This window comes from Salmo salar, chromosome ssa06, assembly GCF_905237065.1.
Source record: "Salmo salar chromosome ssa06, Ssal_v3.1, whole genome shotgun sequence".
In the NCBI taxonomy this organism is placed as follows: Eukaryota; Metazoa; Chordata; class Actinopteri; order Salmoniformes; family Salmonidae; genus Salmo; species Salmo salar.
The window spans coordinates 91,061,574-91,077,162 of NC_059447.1; the positions used below are offsets into that span (position 1 = coordinate 91,061,574).

Below are 15,589 nucleotides of genomic sequence, written 5' to 3' on the forward strand. Positions count from 1 at the left end.
AGAGTTGGTAAGAGACCTCACGCTCAAGTGTTTTGGAAAGAAAAGAAAGAAGGGGTATCAGTCTGCCGTTTTTGACGTCAGAGGGGTTGAGTCTTGGTTTCTTGAGGAGGGGAGCAACTCCGGCCACCTTGAAGTGAGAGGGGACGCAGCAAGTGGTCAGGGTAGAGTTGATGAGGAATGGGAGAAGGTCTCCAGAGAAAGTCTAGAGAAGGGAAGAGGGGATGGGGTCGAGTGGGCATATTGTCCGGCGGCTGGACTCCATTAGTCGCAGGATTTCATCTGGAGAGCAAGGGTAGAAAGAGGGCAAGGCATAGGAAAGTTCCCAGTGAGTGGACTCAGTTGGCTGAGTGAATGATGTCGTTAACCTTTTTTTTTCAAAGTGGTTGACAGTCATCTGTGGGAGGGGTTGGAGGTGGAGGATTAAGGAAGGGAGAAGGTGGAGAAGTATCCCAGGGTTGGAGGCAGAGGCTTGGAATTTCGAGTGATAGGAAGTGGCTTTAGCAGCAGATAGAGAAGAAGAAAATGTAGAAAGGAGGGAGTGGAAGGATGATAGATCCTCTGGAAGTTTAGTTTTCCTCAGTTACCTGCAGCCCTGTTCTTTGATCACTCAGTGAGTCATTCAGCCATAGAACAGCAGGGGAGGGAGGAGAGTAGGGTCGACGAGGCAGAGTCAGGAGAACGTAGGGAGAAGGATTTAGGGGAAGGATGTGATGGTAGAAGAGGAGAGAGCAGTTGGGGAAAGAGAGCGAAGATTGTGACGTGCATGACCATCTGGGTAGGGGCTGAGTGGGGAGGGTTGGAAGAGCGAGGGAGAGAGAAACTAAGTAGTGATCAGAGACCTGGAGGGGGGGTTGCAGTGAGATTAGTAGGCGAATATGCCTGACCTAAAGATGAGGTCAAGTATATTGCCTGCCTTGTGAGTGGGAGGGGGACTGGAAAAAGGGTCAAAAGAGGCAAGCCGGGGTAAGAAAGAAGTGGAAAGAAATGGGTCGAAGTTATGGAAGTTGAAGTCACCCAGTACGATGAGTGGTGAGATATTGTCGGGTAATGATCTTATCAAGGTGTCAAGCTCATTGAGGAACTTTCCAAGGGCACCTAGTGGTACATCCTCGTATGATGATGCAAAATGCATCATTTGATTTCATACAGGGATGATTTCTGTATTTTGAAAGTTACATATCTTGAAAACCTGGTTTTCTGACAAGCAAAACATTTTGGGACTATGTCAACAATGGACGAATGAAACAAATACCAACATAGTTTTTGGGTGGAATTTTCTTTTAAAGTTTGAATGGACGAGTGACAGCATGGAATTCAAATGAGATGGACAGGTGAGAGAGGGGGGGAGAAAAAAGAGAGTCTCCAGTTTCTCTTTTATAATCTTCTCTCTCTCTTCCAACAGTGCGGCAGGACCCCATGCTCGGTGCCTCCGAGATGTTCAACAGCTTTCTAAGGAAAGCACAGCAGGTTGGTACTGTAGCTAGTTGTTATTACCCCTGGCTTTGTTACTGTTCTGTGTGTAGCTAGCTGTCCTTTACTCCTGGTTGTGTATTTGTTCTGTTCTATGTAGCTGATCTATGTTCAGAACGGTTCTGTTCTATGTAGGACGTCTCGTCAGGAGGCGTGTGTGTCAGTTCATCAGGAAGCTGTGGGTGTTTTCAAGTTATATCAGTCGTATGTACTGGATGCCCATGGAGTACACCGTCCAATGAAATGCTCCCTTGCAGGTTCCCTCTCGATAATGCAATAAGAGATAAGAAAAGATATGAATAAAAAGTAAATGGCTCGATAGAATATATAAACTCAGCAAAAAAAGAAACGTCCTCTCACTGTCAACTGCGTTTTATTTTCAGCAAATTTAACATGTGTAAATATTTGTATGAACATAACAAAATTCAACAACTGAGACATAAACTGAACAAGTTCCACAGACATATGACTGATAGAAATGGAATAATGTGTCCCTGAACAAAGGGGGGGTCAAAATCAAAATTAACAGTCAGTATCTGATGTGGCCACCAGCTGCATCAAGTACTGCACTGCATCTCCTCCGCATGGACTGCAGCAGATTTGCCAGTTCTTGCTGTGAGACGTAACCCCATTCTTCCACCAAGGCACCTGCAAGTTCCCGGACATTCCTGTGGGGAATGGCCCTAGCCCTCACCCTCTGATCCAACAGGTCCCAGACGTGCTCAATGGGATTGAGATCCGGGCTCTTCGCTGGCCATGGCAGAACACTGACATTCCTGTCTTGCAGGAAATCACGCACCGAACGAGCAGTATGGCTGGTGACGTTATGTCAGGATGAGCCTGCAGGAAGGGTACCACACGAGGGAGGAGGATGTCTTCCCTGTAACGCACGGCGTTGAGATTGCCTGCAATGACAACAAGCTCAGTCCGATGATGCTGTGACACACCGCCCCAGACCACGACGGACCCTCCACCTTCAAATCGATCCCGCTACAGAGTACAGGCCTCGGTGTAACGCTCATTCCTTCGACGATAAACGCGAAAACCGACCATCACCCCTGGTGAGACAAAACCGCGACTCGTCAGTGAAGAGCACTTTTTGCCAGTCCTGTCTGGTCCAGGGATGGTGGGTTTCTGCCTATAGGCGACGTTGTTGCCAGTGATGTCTGGTGAGGACCTGCCTTACAACAGGCCTACAAGCCCTCAGTCCAGTCTCTCTCAGGCTATTGCGGATAGTCTGAGCACTGATGGAGGGATTGTGCGTTCCTGGTGTAACTTGGGCAGTTGTTGTTGCCATCCTGTACCTGTCCCGCAGGTGTACCGATCCTGTGCAGGTGTTGTTACACGTGGTCTGCCACTGTGAGGACGATCAGCTGTCCGTCCTGTCTCCCTGTAGCGTTGTCTTAGGCGTCTCACAGTACGGACATTGCAATTTATTGCCCTGGACACATCTGCAGTCCTCATGCCTCCTTGCAGCATGCCTAAGGCACGTTCACGCAGATGAGCAGAGACCCTGTGCATCTTTCTGTTGGTGTTTTTCAGAGTCAGTAGAAAGGCCTCTTTAGTGTTCTAAGTTTTCATAACTGTGACCTTAATTGCCTACCGTCTGTAAGCTGTTAGTGTCTTAACAACCGTTCCACAGGTGCATGTTCATTAATTGTTTATGGTTCATTGAACAAGCATGGGGAAACAGTGTTAAAACGCTTTACAATGAAGATCTGTGAAGTAATTTGGATTTTTACGAATTATTTCAAGACAGGGTTCTTTTTTTTGCTGTGTGTGTGTGTATTTTATTTATTTATATATCTCTCTATCTCTCTATCGCTCTATTCATAAATACAGGAAGGCACTCACCAATATTTATGTTTCGGGAAGGGGGGATTGGAGAGCAAGTGTTTTAAATTGTGCAGTATTTAGCAATAATAAATGTCTAGTAGCATCAGTCGTTGTGCGTGCTAAAGGTACCGAGTCAGTCCAATTCAAGTGTTCAGCAGTGTGTATAAATGTGTGTGTCAGTTCTGTTCTACGTAAACAGAGTCCTCAGCAGGCTGTTAGCTGCTTGCTGCTCTGTTAGCCATGTGGCACAAATACACACAGACAAACAGACACACACTGCTGACTCAGTAATTGCTTCAGTCTTGGTAATAGTTTTCAGCCACAGTTTGACATTCACTCTGTTCGCCATGGTTCACACGTGTGGGAGGGTGCGTGTGGATGCGTGTGTGGGTGCATGCATGCGTGTGTGGGTGGGTGGATGCGTGTGTGCGTGGGTGGAAGGGGATAGAAAACAGCGTAGTGGAGAATGCAGGCAGGGTTTTTTGGGGAAGGCTGCTCATACTGTTCTATTCTCTGCGTGTGTGTCTGTGTGTGAACTCTTGTGTATATGTTAAACGATTCTTTCAGACATATCACTATGGTGACACAACCTCACCACCATTGGTCAGTTTGAACCACCCAGTTATACCCAGCCAGTGTAGGAGTTGAATCCTCTCCACCCAGTTATACCCAGCCAGTGTAGGAGTTGAATCCTCTCCACCCAGTTATACCCAGCCAGTGTAGGAGTTGAATCCTCTCCACCCAGTTTACACCCAGCCAGTGTAGGAGTTGAATCCTCTCCACCCAGTTTACACCCAGCCAGTGTAGGAGTTGAATCCTCTCCACCCAGTTTACACCCAGCCAGTGTAGGAGTTGAATCCTCTCCACCCAGTTTACACCCAGCCAGTGTAGGAGTTGAATCCTCTTGAACCTTTTTTAATATGCTGTAATCTGCCATACACGAATGAAGAACAGAAGTTTTAAATGTGAGAGGAGTTATGATTCATTGTGTGTACATTACTATCATACAGTATGCCAAATCATGATGTAAAAACATTCTTACGTTGAATGGTATTTTAGATTTCTTCTCTAAAACATAGAAGAACATGTTAGAGAGAGAATCTCTCCAGGGAGCGTGTGTGTGTGTGTGTGTGTGTGTGTGTGTGTGTGTGTGGTTTTGGTATACCCAGAGCTTTTTGTTTACTGCGTTCCCTTCCTAGAAAACTGCTTCCTCAGTTGCTTGTTAGCATATAGATGGAACATTGAAATTATTGATTGGAATGAATATTCATGATATGTTCACAATAAATCAATGCTAGTGATCCCATTGGCTCATAGCGGGATGCTCTAGCTGCTCAGTGAAGGCTAGTTTTCCTATTGGTTGATAGTGTGAGCATGGAACTGAGAGCCATCACTCAACCCAGGAGGTGACCTGGCTGTGCTGCTAGGCTGGATGGTGTAAATCTACTTTCATCAGATATGTCATTCAAGGTGGTGTACACCCTGTGTCTCTCTCCTCCCCCTCTCTCCTCTGCATCCCTTCATCCTCCCTCTCATCTCTCCCTCCTCTCCTACCTCATGCTGAAAGGACAACAGCAGAATAGAGAATGAGTTCTCAGCCAGCAGCCAGCCAGCCTGGCCTTGGCACTTCATCGGAGCCCCACAGCCACACACACACACACACACACACACACACACATACACATACACACACACACACACACACACACACACACACACACACACACACACACACACACACACACACTTTCCCAGCAATCCAGATACAGTCTGACACCTCCTGTCTAGCAGTGCCGGACAGGGAAAGATTAAACATTAATTTACCCAGCATGGGCACGAAAGCTGAGAGGAGGAGGAAGCAGGTAGAAGGTTAGCTGCTTAGACTTTACACATTTGTTTTTTTATTTCTTATTCATTTTTTTAAATCATTTTTAAAATTTATTATAATAAAAAAAAAAATTTGATCCCCTTTTTCTCCCAATTTCGTGACTACCATCTTGTTTCATCGCTGCAACTCCCCAACGGTCTCAGGAGAGGCGAAGGTCGAGTCATGCATCCTCCAAAACGGCGCTTCTTAACTCCCGCCCGCTTAACCCGGAAGACAGCTGCACCAACGTGTCAGAGGAAACACCGTTCAACTGACCACCGAAGTCAGCCTGCAGGCACCCGACCTGCCACAAGGAGTCGCTAGAGCTCAATGAGCCAAGTAAAGCCCCCCCGGCCAAACCCCCCCCTAACCCGGACGACGCTGGGCCAATTGTGCGAGCGGCTCTGCTTTTAAATTTATTGTCGTCTTCCTCCTGTAAATGTAGGATTGTCATACATTTTGAGGACATCTGTAACAAGACATTATATAACTATATGGTGTCATAGAAGCATAAAATCCAGATATACTGACTTTACTCTGTCTCTTACAGGAAGAGAGGGATAGATTAAAAACCTACTTCCCTGACTGGAGAGAACTCTCTCTCTCTGGTCTGTACTGACTACACTGTCTGTCTTCTTTATAGGAGACGCAGCAGATCCCAACCGAAGAGGTTCCTCTGGAGATCTACCTGTCTAACGGCCAGAAGGTCGAGGTCAACATCCTGACCTCCGACCAAACGGAGGACGTCCTCGAGGTAAACCGTCTCCACTGGGTTTCAAAACACACGGAGTCATAATCCAGATTCAGACTTCTACTGGATGTTTAGTAATCGGTGTTGAAGAATTCATAGAGTGAACACAATAGTGTAATATACTGAATGTTTTTATACAATGAATAAGCCGTACCAACACTACCAGGAACCCTGTGGAAGCTTAGGGAGAGAGAATTCACTCGGGATATTCTTCAGCCATAAGTGAATGCAGCATTCTCTCCCAGATAGATTCAGAACCATTATATTGAACAGACAGCTGTTACGAGAAGAACTTGACCGGAGATTGTATAGCTGTCAGTCAGTGGATAAAATGCTTTTAAAGCTACAGTATGTTTTTTTGTACGAGTAAGAGCAGAAAATAGGAGTTGTGGTTTCATATCTTACACACAAAAAGATGCACCAGAGATGATCCTCCTGTCTGTTTTCTGATTCGCAGGCTGTTGCATCAAAACTGGACCTTCCTGATGAGCTGGTTGGTTATTTCAGTCTCTTCCTGGTTCGAGAAGGAGTGGACGGGGGTTTAACGTGTAAGCATTCAACTCTAACCCTCCCCTAACCATTCAGAGGACTGCTATAGGAATGAAATACAGTGGTGTCTGAAAGAGCCATTTGGCCTGTCTCCTATACCAGGGATGGAGTGGGGGCCACAAAAAAGATCTGAATTCATAATGAAGGGCTGCAGTGGCTTGTGGGTCTTCGTACCCACACGTGCAGTCAGAGCCGGCCCTGGCCTTTTTGGGGACCCTTACGCTTCGATCACACCAACAGCGTCATTGCATTTTGGTACACCAGAATTACATTCATTTCCAATGAAAACGCTGCGTTTGTCCTTGCAGCATTGCGTTGCGGAGGCAGTTGCAGTGCATCTGTGTGGTGCGTACATTAGGATTTATCAAAACGTATGTGTTAAACTGTACATGTAGACGGCTTGACAGAAATGGTAGCAGAAGGTGAACGTTGAACTGTTAAATACATATCCAGATGATGCCAAGTACTATTTTGCACCATGACGATGTGATCGAAGCGTAAGTAAAATAAAAAAAATTCAAGCAATTTTATAACAAATTTAATGCAATTCTACTTATGTTGTCATGCAGTTGTCAAGCACTTTTACAGCTAATTTCCTGTAATTCTACACATTTTCCTATTGGGTGGAGAGAAATGTTTGCCGTTTTGAATATGATATCTGAGTGAGAGTGACTAACAAAATGAATGGTGGCCCCTCGGTCAGTAATTCAACCATAATTACTACAGGTTTAGATAGGTTAGTTAGTCTAGCCAGCTATCTAAAACATGTTGGCTGACCTGGCATTCTTGATACACACGGAAACTGTTGAGCGTGAAAAAACCCAGCAGCGTTGCAGTTCTTGACACAAACCGTTGCAGCTGGCACCTACTACCATTACCCCGTTCAAAGGCACTTAAATATTTTGCCTTGCCTATTCACCCCTCTGAACGACACACATACACAATCCATGTCTCTATTGTCTCAAGGCTTAAAAATCCTTCTTTAACCTGTCTCCTCCCCTTCATCTACACTGATTGAACAAGTGACGTCAATAAGGGATCATAGCTTTCACCTGGTCAGACGATGGCATGGATTGAGCAGGTGTTCTTAATATTTTGTACACTCAGTGTATATCCTCTACATACTTACACTACCCTATGGGCCCTGGTCAAAAGTAGTGCACTAAATAGGGAATAGGGTGCCATTTGGGATGCATAATTGGTTTGTCACTAGTTACCACAGCCACCAAGTCAAAATAATTGTCTGTTGTAAAAGTCATGAAAACAAAAATGAACTTATTGAACTTGTGAACTTATGAAATTAACTTGTCTTCATTCAAGTTTAGGGTCTACACTCTCTCTCTCTAGTGTCTCCTGTTGTTGACGGTCTCTCTCTAGTGTCTCCTGTTGTTGACGGTCTCTCTCTAGTGTCTCCTGTTGTTGACGGTCTCGGTCTCTCTCTAGTGTCTCCTGTTGTTGACGGTCTCTCTCTCTCTAGTGTCTCCTGTTGTTGACGGTGTCTCTCTCTCTAGTGTCTCCTGTTGTTGACGGTCTCTCTCTCTAGTGTCTCCTGTTGTTGACGGTCTCTCTCTCTCTAGTGTCTCCTGTTGTTGACGGTCTCTCTCTCTCTCTAGTGTCTCCTGTTGTTGACGGTCTCTCTCTCTAGTGTCTCCTGTTGTTGACGGTCTCTCTCTCTCTAGTGTCTCCTGTTGTTGACGGTCTCTCTCTAGTGTCTCCTGTTGTTGACGGTCTCTCTCTCTCTCTAGTGTCTCCTGTTGTTGACGGTCTCTAGTGTCTCCTGTTGTTGACGGTGTCTCTCTCTAGTGTCTCCTGTTGTTGACGGTCTCTCTCTAGTGTCTCCTGTTGTTGACGGTCTCTCTCTCTCTCTCTAGTGTCTCCTGTTGTTGACGGTCTCTCTCTCTCTAGTGTCTCCTGTTGTTGACGGTCTCTCTCTCAGTGTCTCCTGTTGTTGACGGTCTCTCTCTTCTAGTGTCTCCTGTTGTTGACGGTCTCTCTCTCTAGTGTCTCCTGTTGTTGACGGTCTCTCTCTAGTGTCTCCTGTTGTTGACGGTCTCTTAGTGTCTCCTGTTGTTGACGGTCTCTCTTAGTGTCTCCTGTTGTTGACGGTCTCTCTCTCTCTAGTGTCTCCTGTTGTTGACGGTCTCTCTCTAGTGTCTCCTGTTGTTGACGGTCTCTCTAGTGTCTCCTGTTGTTGACGGTGTCTCTCTCTAGTGTCTCCTGTTGTTGACGGTCTCTTCTCTCTAGTGTCTCCTGTTGTTGACGGTGCTCTCTAGTGTCTCCTGTTGTTGACGGTCTCTCTCTCTCTCTCTAGTTTCTCCTGTTGTTGACGGTCTCTCTCTCTCTAGTGTCCCCTGTTGTTGACGGTCTCTCTCTCTAGTGTCTCCTGTTGTTGACGGTCTCTCTCTCTCTAGTGTCTCCTGTTGTTGACGGTGTCTCTCTCTCTAGTGTCTCCTGTTGTTGACGGTCTCTCTCTCTCTAGTGTCTCCTGTTGTTGACGGTCTCTCTCTCTCTAGTGTCTCCTGTTGTTGACGGTCTCTCTCTCTCTAGTGTCTCCTGTTGTTGACGGTCTCTCTCTCTCTTAGTGTCTCCTGTTGTTGACGGTCTCTCTCTTTCTAGTGTCTCCTGTTGTTGACGGTCTCTCTCTCTAGTGTCTCCTGTTGTTGACGGTCTCTCTCTCTAGTGTCTCCTGTTGTTGACGGTCTCTCTCTCTCTAGTGTCTCCTGTTGTTGACGGTCCTCTCTCTCTAGTGTCTCCTGTTGTTGACGGTCTCTCTCTCTAGTGTCTCCTGTTGTTGACGGTCTCTCTCTCTCTAGTGTCTCCTGTTGTTGACGGTCTCTCTCTAGTGTCTCCTGTTGTTGACGGTCTCTCTCTAGTGTCTCCTGTTGTTGACGGTGTCTCTCTCTAGTGTCTCCTGTTGTTGACGGTCTCTCTCTCTAGTGTCTCCTGTTGTTGACGGTCTCGCTCTCTCTCTCTAGTGTCTCCTGTTGTTGACGGTCTCTCTCTCTCTCTCTAGTGTCTCCTGTTGTTGACGGTCTCTCTCTCTCTAGTGTCTCCTGTTGTTGACGGTCTCTCTCTCTAGTGTCTCCTGTTGTTGACGGTCTCTCTCTCTCTAGTGTCTCCTGTTGTTGACGGTGTCTCTCTCTCTAGTGTCTCCTGTTGTTGACGGTCTCTCTCTTTCTAGTGTCTCCTGTTGTTGACGGTCTCTCTCTAGTGTCTCCTGTTGTTGACGGTCTCTCTCTAGTGTCTCCTGTTGTTGACGGTCTCTCTCTAGTGTCTCCTGTTGTTGACGGTCTCTCTCTCTAGTGTCTCCTGTTGTTGACGGTCTCTCTCTCTCTCTAGTGTCTCCTGTTGTTGACGGTCTCTCTCTCTAGTGTCTCCTGTTGTTGACGGTCTCTCTCTCTAGTGTCTCCTGTTGTTGACGGTCTCTCTCTCTCTAGTGTCTCCTGTTGTTGACGGTCTCTCTCTCTCTAGTGTCTCCTGTTGTTGACGGTCTCTCTCTCTAGTGTCTCCTGTTGTTGACGGTCTCTCTCTCTAGTGTCTCCTGTTGTTGACGGTCTCTCTCTCTAGTGTCTCCTGTTGTTGACGGTCTCTCTCTCTAGTGTCTCCTGTTGTTGACGGTCTCTCTCTCTCTAGTGTCTCCTGTTGTTGACGGTCTCTCTCTCTCTCTAGTGTCTCCTGTTGTTGACGGTCTCTCTCTCTCTCTAGTGTCTCCTGTTGTTGACGGTCTCTCTCTCTCTCTCTAGTGTCTCCTGTTGTTGACGGTCTCTAGTGTCTCCTGTTGTTGACGGTCTCTAGTGTCTCCTGTTGTTGACGGTCTCTAGTGTCTCCTGTTGTTGACGGTCTCTAGTGTCTCCTGTTGTTGACGGTCTCTAGTGTCTCCTGTTGTTGACGGTCTCTCAGTGTCTCCTGTTGTTGACGGTCTCTAGTGTCTCCTGTTGTTGACGGTCTCTAGTGTCTCCTGTTGTTGACGGTCTCTAGTGTCTCCTGTTGTTGACGGTCTCTAGTGTCTCCTGTTGTTGACGGTCTCTAGTGTCTCCTGTTGTTGACGGTCTCTAGTGTCTCCTGTTGTTGACGGTCTCTCTCTCTCTCTCTAGTGTCTCCTGTTGTTGACGGTCTCTCTCTCTCTCTCTAGTGTCTCCTGTTGTTGACGGTCTCTCTCTCTCTCTCTCTAGTGTCTCCTGTTGTTGACGGTCTCTCTCTCTCTCTCTCTAGTGTCTCCTGTTGTTGACGGTCTCTCTCTCTCTCTCTAGTGTCTCCTGTTGTTGACGGTCTCTCTCTCTCTCTCTCTAGTGTCTCCTGTTGTTGACGGTCTCTCTCTCTCTCTCTAGTGTCTCCTGTTGTTGACGGTCTCTCTCTCTCTCTCTAGTGTCTCCTGTTGTTGACGGTCTCTCTCTCTCTCTCCTAGTGTCTCCTGTTGTTGACGGTCTCTCTCTCTCTCTAGTGTCTCCTGTTGTTGACGGTCTCTCTCTCTCTCTCTAGTGTCTCCTGTTGTTGACGGTCTCTCTCTCTCTCTAGTGTCTCCTGTTGTTGACGGTCTCTCTCTCTCTCTCTAGTGTCTCCTGTTGTTGACGGTCTCTCTCTCTCTCTCTAGTGTCTCCTGTTGTTGACGGTCTCTCTCTCTCTCTCTAGTGTCTCCTGTTGTTGACGGTCTCTCTCTCTCTCTAGTGTCTCCTGTTGTTGACGGTCTCTCTCTCTCTCTAGTGTCTCCTGTTGTTGACGGTCTCTAGTGTCTCCTGTTGTTGACGGTCTCTAGTGTCTCCTGTTGTTGACGGTCTCTAGTGTCTCCTGTTGTTGACGGTCTCTAGTGTCTCCTGTTGTTGACGGTCTCTCTCTCTCTCTAGTGTCTCCTGTTGTTGACGGTCTCTCTCTCTCTCTAGTGTCTCCTGTTGTTGACGGTCTCTCTCTCTAGTGTCTCCTGTTGTTGACGGTCTCTCTCTCTCTCTAGTGTCTCCTGTTGTTGACGGTCTCTCTCTCTCTAGTGTCTCCTGTTGTTGACGGTCTCTCTCTCTCTAGTGTCTCCTGTTGTTGACGGTCTCTCTCTCTCTAGTGTCTCCTGTTGTTGACGGTCTCTCTCTCTCTAGTGTCTCCTGTTGTTGACGGTCTCTCTCTCTCTCTAGTGTCTCCTGTTGTTGACGGTCTCTCTCTCTCTCTAGTGTCTCCTGTTGTTGACGGTCTCTCTCTCTCTCTAGTGTCTCCTGTTGTTGACGGTCTCTCTCTCTCTCTCTCTAGTGTCTCCTGTTGTTGACGGTCTCTCTCTCTCTCTCTAGTGTCTCCTGTTGTTGACGGTCTCTCTCTCTCTCTAGTGTCTCCTGTTGTTGACGGTCTCGGTCTCTCTCTAGTGTCTCCTGTTGTTGACGGTCTCTCTCTAGTGTCTCCTGTTGTTGACGGTCTCTCTCTAGTGTCTCCTGTTGTTGACGGTCTCTCTCGTGTCTCCTGTTGTTGACGGTCTCTCTCTAGTGTCTCCTGTTGTTGACGGTCTCTCTCTAGTGTCTCCTGTTGTTGACGGTGTCTCTCTCTAGTGTCTCCTGTTGTTGACGGTGTCTCTCTCTAGTGTCTCCTGTTGTTGACGGTCTCGCTCTCTCTCTCTAGTGTCTCCTGTTGTTGACGGTCTCTCTCTCTCTCTCTAGTTTCTCCTGTTGTTGACGGTCTCTCTCTCTCTAGTGTCCCCTGTTGTTGACGGTCTCTCTCTCTAGTGTCTCCTGTTGTTGACGGTCTCTCTCTCTCTCTAGTGTCTCCTGTTGTTGACGGTCTCTCTCTCTCTCTAGTGTCTCCTGTTGTTGACGGTCTCTCTCTCTCTCTAGTGTCTCCTGTTGTTGACGGTCTCTCTCTCTCTAGTGTCTCCTGTTGTTGACGGTCTCTCTCTCTCTAGTGTCTCCTGTTGTTGACGGTCTCTCTCTCTCTAGTGTCTCCTGTTGTTGACGGTCTCTCTCTCTAGTGTCTCCTGTTGTTGACGGTCTCTCTCTCTCTAGTGTCTCCTGTTGTTGACGGTCTCTCTAGTGTCTCCTGTTGTTGACGGTCTCTCTCTAGTGTCTCCTGTTGTTGACGGTCTCTCTCTAGTGTCTCCTGTTGTTGACGGTCTCTCTCTAGTGTCTCCTGTTGTTGACGGTCTCTCTCTAGTGTCTCCTGTTGTTGACGGTGTCTCTCTCTAGTGTCTCCTGTTGTTGACGGTGTCTCTCTCTAGTGTCTCCTGTTGTTGACGGTCTCTCTCTCTAGTGTCTCCTGTTGTTGACGGTCTCTCTCTCTCTCTCTCTAGTTTCTCCTGTTGTTGACGGTCTCTCTCTCTCTAGTGTCCCCTGTTGTTGACGGTCTCTCTCTCTAGTGTCTCCTGTTGTTGACGGTCTCTCTCTCTCTAGTGTCTCCTGTTGTTGACGGTCTCTCTCTCTCTAGTGTCTCCTGTTGTTGACGGTCTCTCTCTTTCTAGTGTCTCCTGTTGTTGACGGTCTCTCTCTCTAGTGTCTCCTGTTGTTGACGGTCTCTCTCTCTAGTGTCTCCTGTTGTTGACGGTCTCTCTTTCTAGTGTCTCCTGTTGTTGACGGTCTCTCTCTTTCTAGTGTCTCCTGTTGTTGACGGTCTCTCTCTCTTAGTGTCTCCTGTTGTTGACGGTCTCTCTCTTAGTGTCTCCTGTTGTTGACGGTCTCTCTCTCTCTAGTGTCTCCTGTTGTTGACGGTCTCTCTCTCTAGTGTCTCCTGTTGTTGACGGTCTCTCTCTCTCTAGTGTCTCCTGTTGTTGACGGTCTCTCTCTCTCTAGTGTCTCCTGTTGTTGACGGTCTCTCTCTCTCTCTAGTGTCTCCTGTTGTTGACGGTCTCTCTCTCTCTCTAGTGTCTCCTGTTGTTGACGGTCTCTCTCTCTCTAGTGTCTCCTGTTGTTGACGGTCTCTCTCTCTCTAGTGTCTCCTGTTGTTGACGGTCTCTCTCTCTCTAGTGTCTCCTGTTGTTGACGGTCTCTCTCTCTCTAGTGTCTCCTGTTGTTGACGGTCTCTCTCTCTAGTGTCTCCTGTTGTTGACGGTCTCTCTCTCTAGTGTCTCCTGTTGTTGACGGTCTCTCTCTCTAGTGTCTCCTGTTGTTGACGGTGTCTCTCTCTAGTGTCTCCTGTTGTTGACGGTGTCTCTCTCTCTCTAGTGTCTCCTGTTGTTGACGGTGTCTCTCTCTAGTGTCTCCTGTTGTTGACGGTGTCTCTCTCTAGTGTCTCCTGTTGTTGACGGTCTCTCTCTCTCTCTCTCTAGTTTCTCCTGTTGTTGACGGTCTCTCTCTCTCTAGTGTCCCCTGTTGTTGACGGTCTCTCTCTCTAGTGTCTCCTGTTGTTGACGGTGTCTCTCTCTCTAGTGTCTCCTGTTGTTGACGGTCTCTCTCTTTCTAGTGTCTCCTGTTGTTGACGGTCTCTCTCTAGTGTCTCCTGTTGTTGACGGTCTCTCTCTCTCTAGTGTCTCCTGTTGTTGACGGTCTCTCTCTCTAGTGTCTCCTGTTGTTGACGGTCTCTCTCTCTCTCTAGTGTCTCCTGTTGTTGACGGTCTCTCTCTCTAGTGTCTCCTGTTGTTGACGGTCTCTCTCTCTCTAGTGTCTCCTGTTGTTGACGGTCTCTCTCTCTAGTGTCTCCTGTTGTTGACGGTCTCTCTCTCTCTCTCTAGTGTCTCCTGTTGTTGACGGTCTCTCTCTCTCTCTCTAGTGTCTCCTGTTGTTGACGGTCTCTCTCTCTCTCTAGTGTCTCCTGTTGTTGACGGTCTCTCTCTCTCTCTAGTGTCTCCTGTTGTTGACGGTCTCTCTCTCTAGTGTCTCCTGTTGTTGACGGTCTCTCTCTCTCTCAGTGTCTCCTGTTGTTGACGGTCTCTCTCTCTCTCTAGTGTCTCCTGTTGTTGACGGTCTCTCTCTCTCTCTAGTGTCTCCTGTTGTTGACGGTCTCTCTCTCTAGTGTCTCCTGTTGTTGACGGTCTCTCTCTCTCTAGTGTCTCCTGTTGTTGACGGTCTCTCTCTCTCTAGTGTCTCCTGTTGTTGACGGTCTCTCTCTCTCTAGTGTCTCCTGTTGTTGACGGTCTCTCTCTCTAGTGTCTCCTGTTGTTGACGGTCTCTCTCTCTAGTGTCTCCTGTTGTTGACGGTCTCTCTCTCAGTGTCTCCTGTTGTTGACGGTCTCTCTCTCTAGTGTCTCCTGTTGTTGACGGTCTCTCTCTCTCTCTAGTGTCTCCTGTTGTTGACGGTCTCTCTCTCTCTAGTGTCTCCTGTTGTTGACGGTCTCTAGTGTCTCCTGTTGTTGACGGTCTCTAGTGTCTCCTGTTGTTGACGGTCTCTAGTGTCTCCTGTTGTTGACGGTCTCTAGTGTCTCCTGTTGTTGACGGTCTCTAGTGTCTCCTGTTGTTGACGGTCTCTAGTGTCTCCTGTTGTTGACGGTCTCTAGTGTCTCCTGTTGTTGACGGTCTCTAGTGTCTCCTGTTGTTGACGGTCTCTCTAGTGTCTCCTGTTGTTGACGGTCTCTCTCTCTCTCTCTAGTGTCTCCTGTTGTTGACGGTCTCTCTCTCTCTCTTAGTGTCTCCTGTTGTTGACGGTCTCTCCCTCTCTAGTGTCTCCTGTTGTTGACGGTCTCTCTCTCTCTCTAGTGTCTCCTGTTGTTGACGGTCTCTCTCTCTCTCTCTAGTGTCTCCTGTTGTTGACGGTCTCTCTCTCTCTCTTAGTGTCTCCTGTTGTTGACGGTCTCTCTCTCTCTCTCTTAGTGTCTCCTGTTGTTGACGGTCTCTCTCTCTCTCTCTAGTGTCTCCTGTTGTTGACGGTCTCTCTCTCTCTCTCTTAGTGTCTCCTGTTGTTGACGGTCTCTCTCTCTCTCTCTAGTGTCTCCTGTTGTTGACGGTCTCTCTCTCTCTCTTAGTGTCTCCTGTTGTTGACGGTCTCTCTCTCTCTCTCTAGTGTCTCCTGTTGTTGACGGTCTCTCTCTCTCTAGTGTCTCCTGTTGTTGACGGTCTCTCTCTCTCTCTCTAGTGTCTCCTGTTGTTGACGGTCTCTCTCTCTCTCTAGTGTCTCCTGTTGTTGACGGTCCTCTCTCTCTAGTGTCTCCTGTTGTTGACGGTCTCTCTCTCTCTCTAGTGTCTCCTGTTGTTGACGGTCTCTCTCTCTCTCTCTAGTGTCTCCTG

At 47.7% G+C, this 15,589-nt stretch overlaps 1 protein-coding gene across 2 annotated transcripts in view; it reads left to right on the forward strand.

The window, feature by feature from the left end:
* Positions 1-15,589, forward strand: part of snx17 (sorting nexin 17) — an 84,996-nt gene that overhangs the window by 27,431 nt on the left and 41,976 nt on the right. For both annotated transcript variants that reach the window (XM_045721179.1, XM_045721180.1), the window contains 3 exons: positions 1,403-1,467; positions 5,817-5,927; positions 6,382-6,472. In XM_045721179.1, coding sequence (XP_045577135.1) covers positions 1,403-1,467; positions 5,817-5,927; positions 6,382-6,472 — 267 coding nt within the window. The remainder of the gene's footprint in view (positions 1-1,402; positions 1,468-5,816; positions 5,928-6,381; positions 6,473-15,589) is intronic.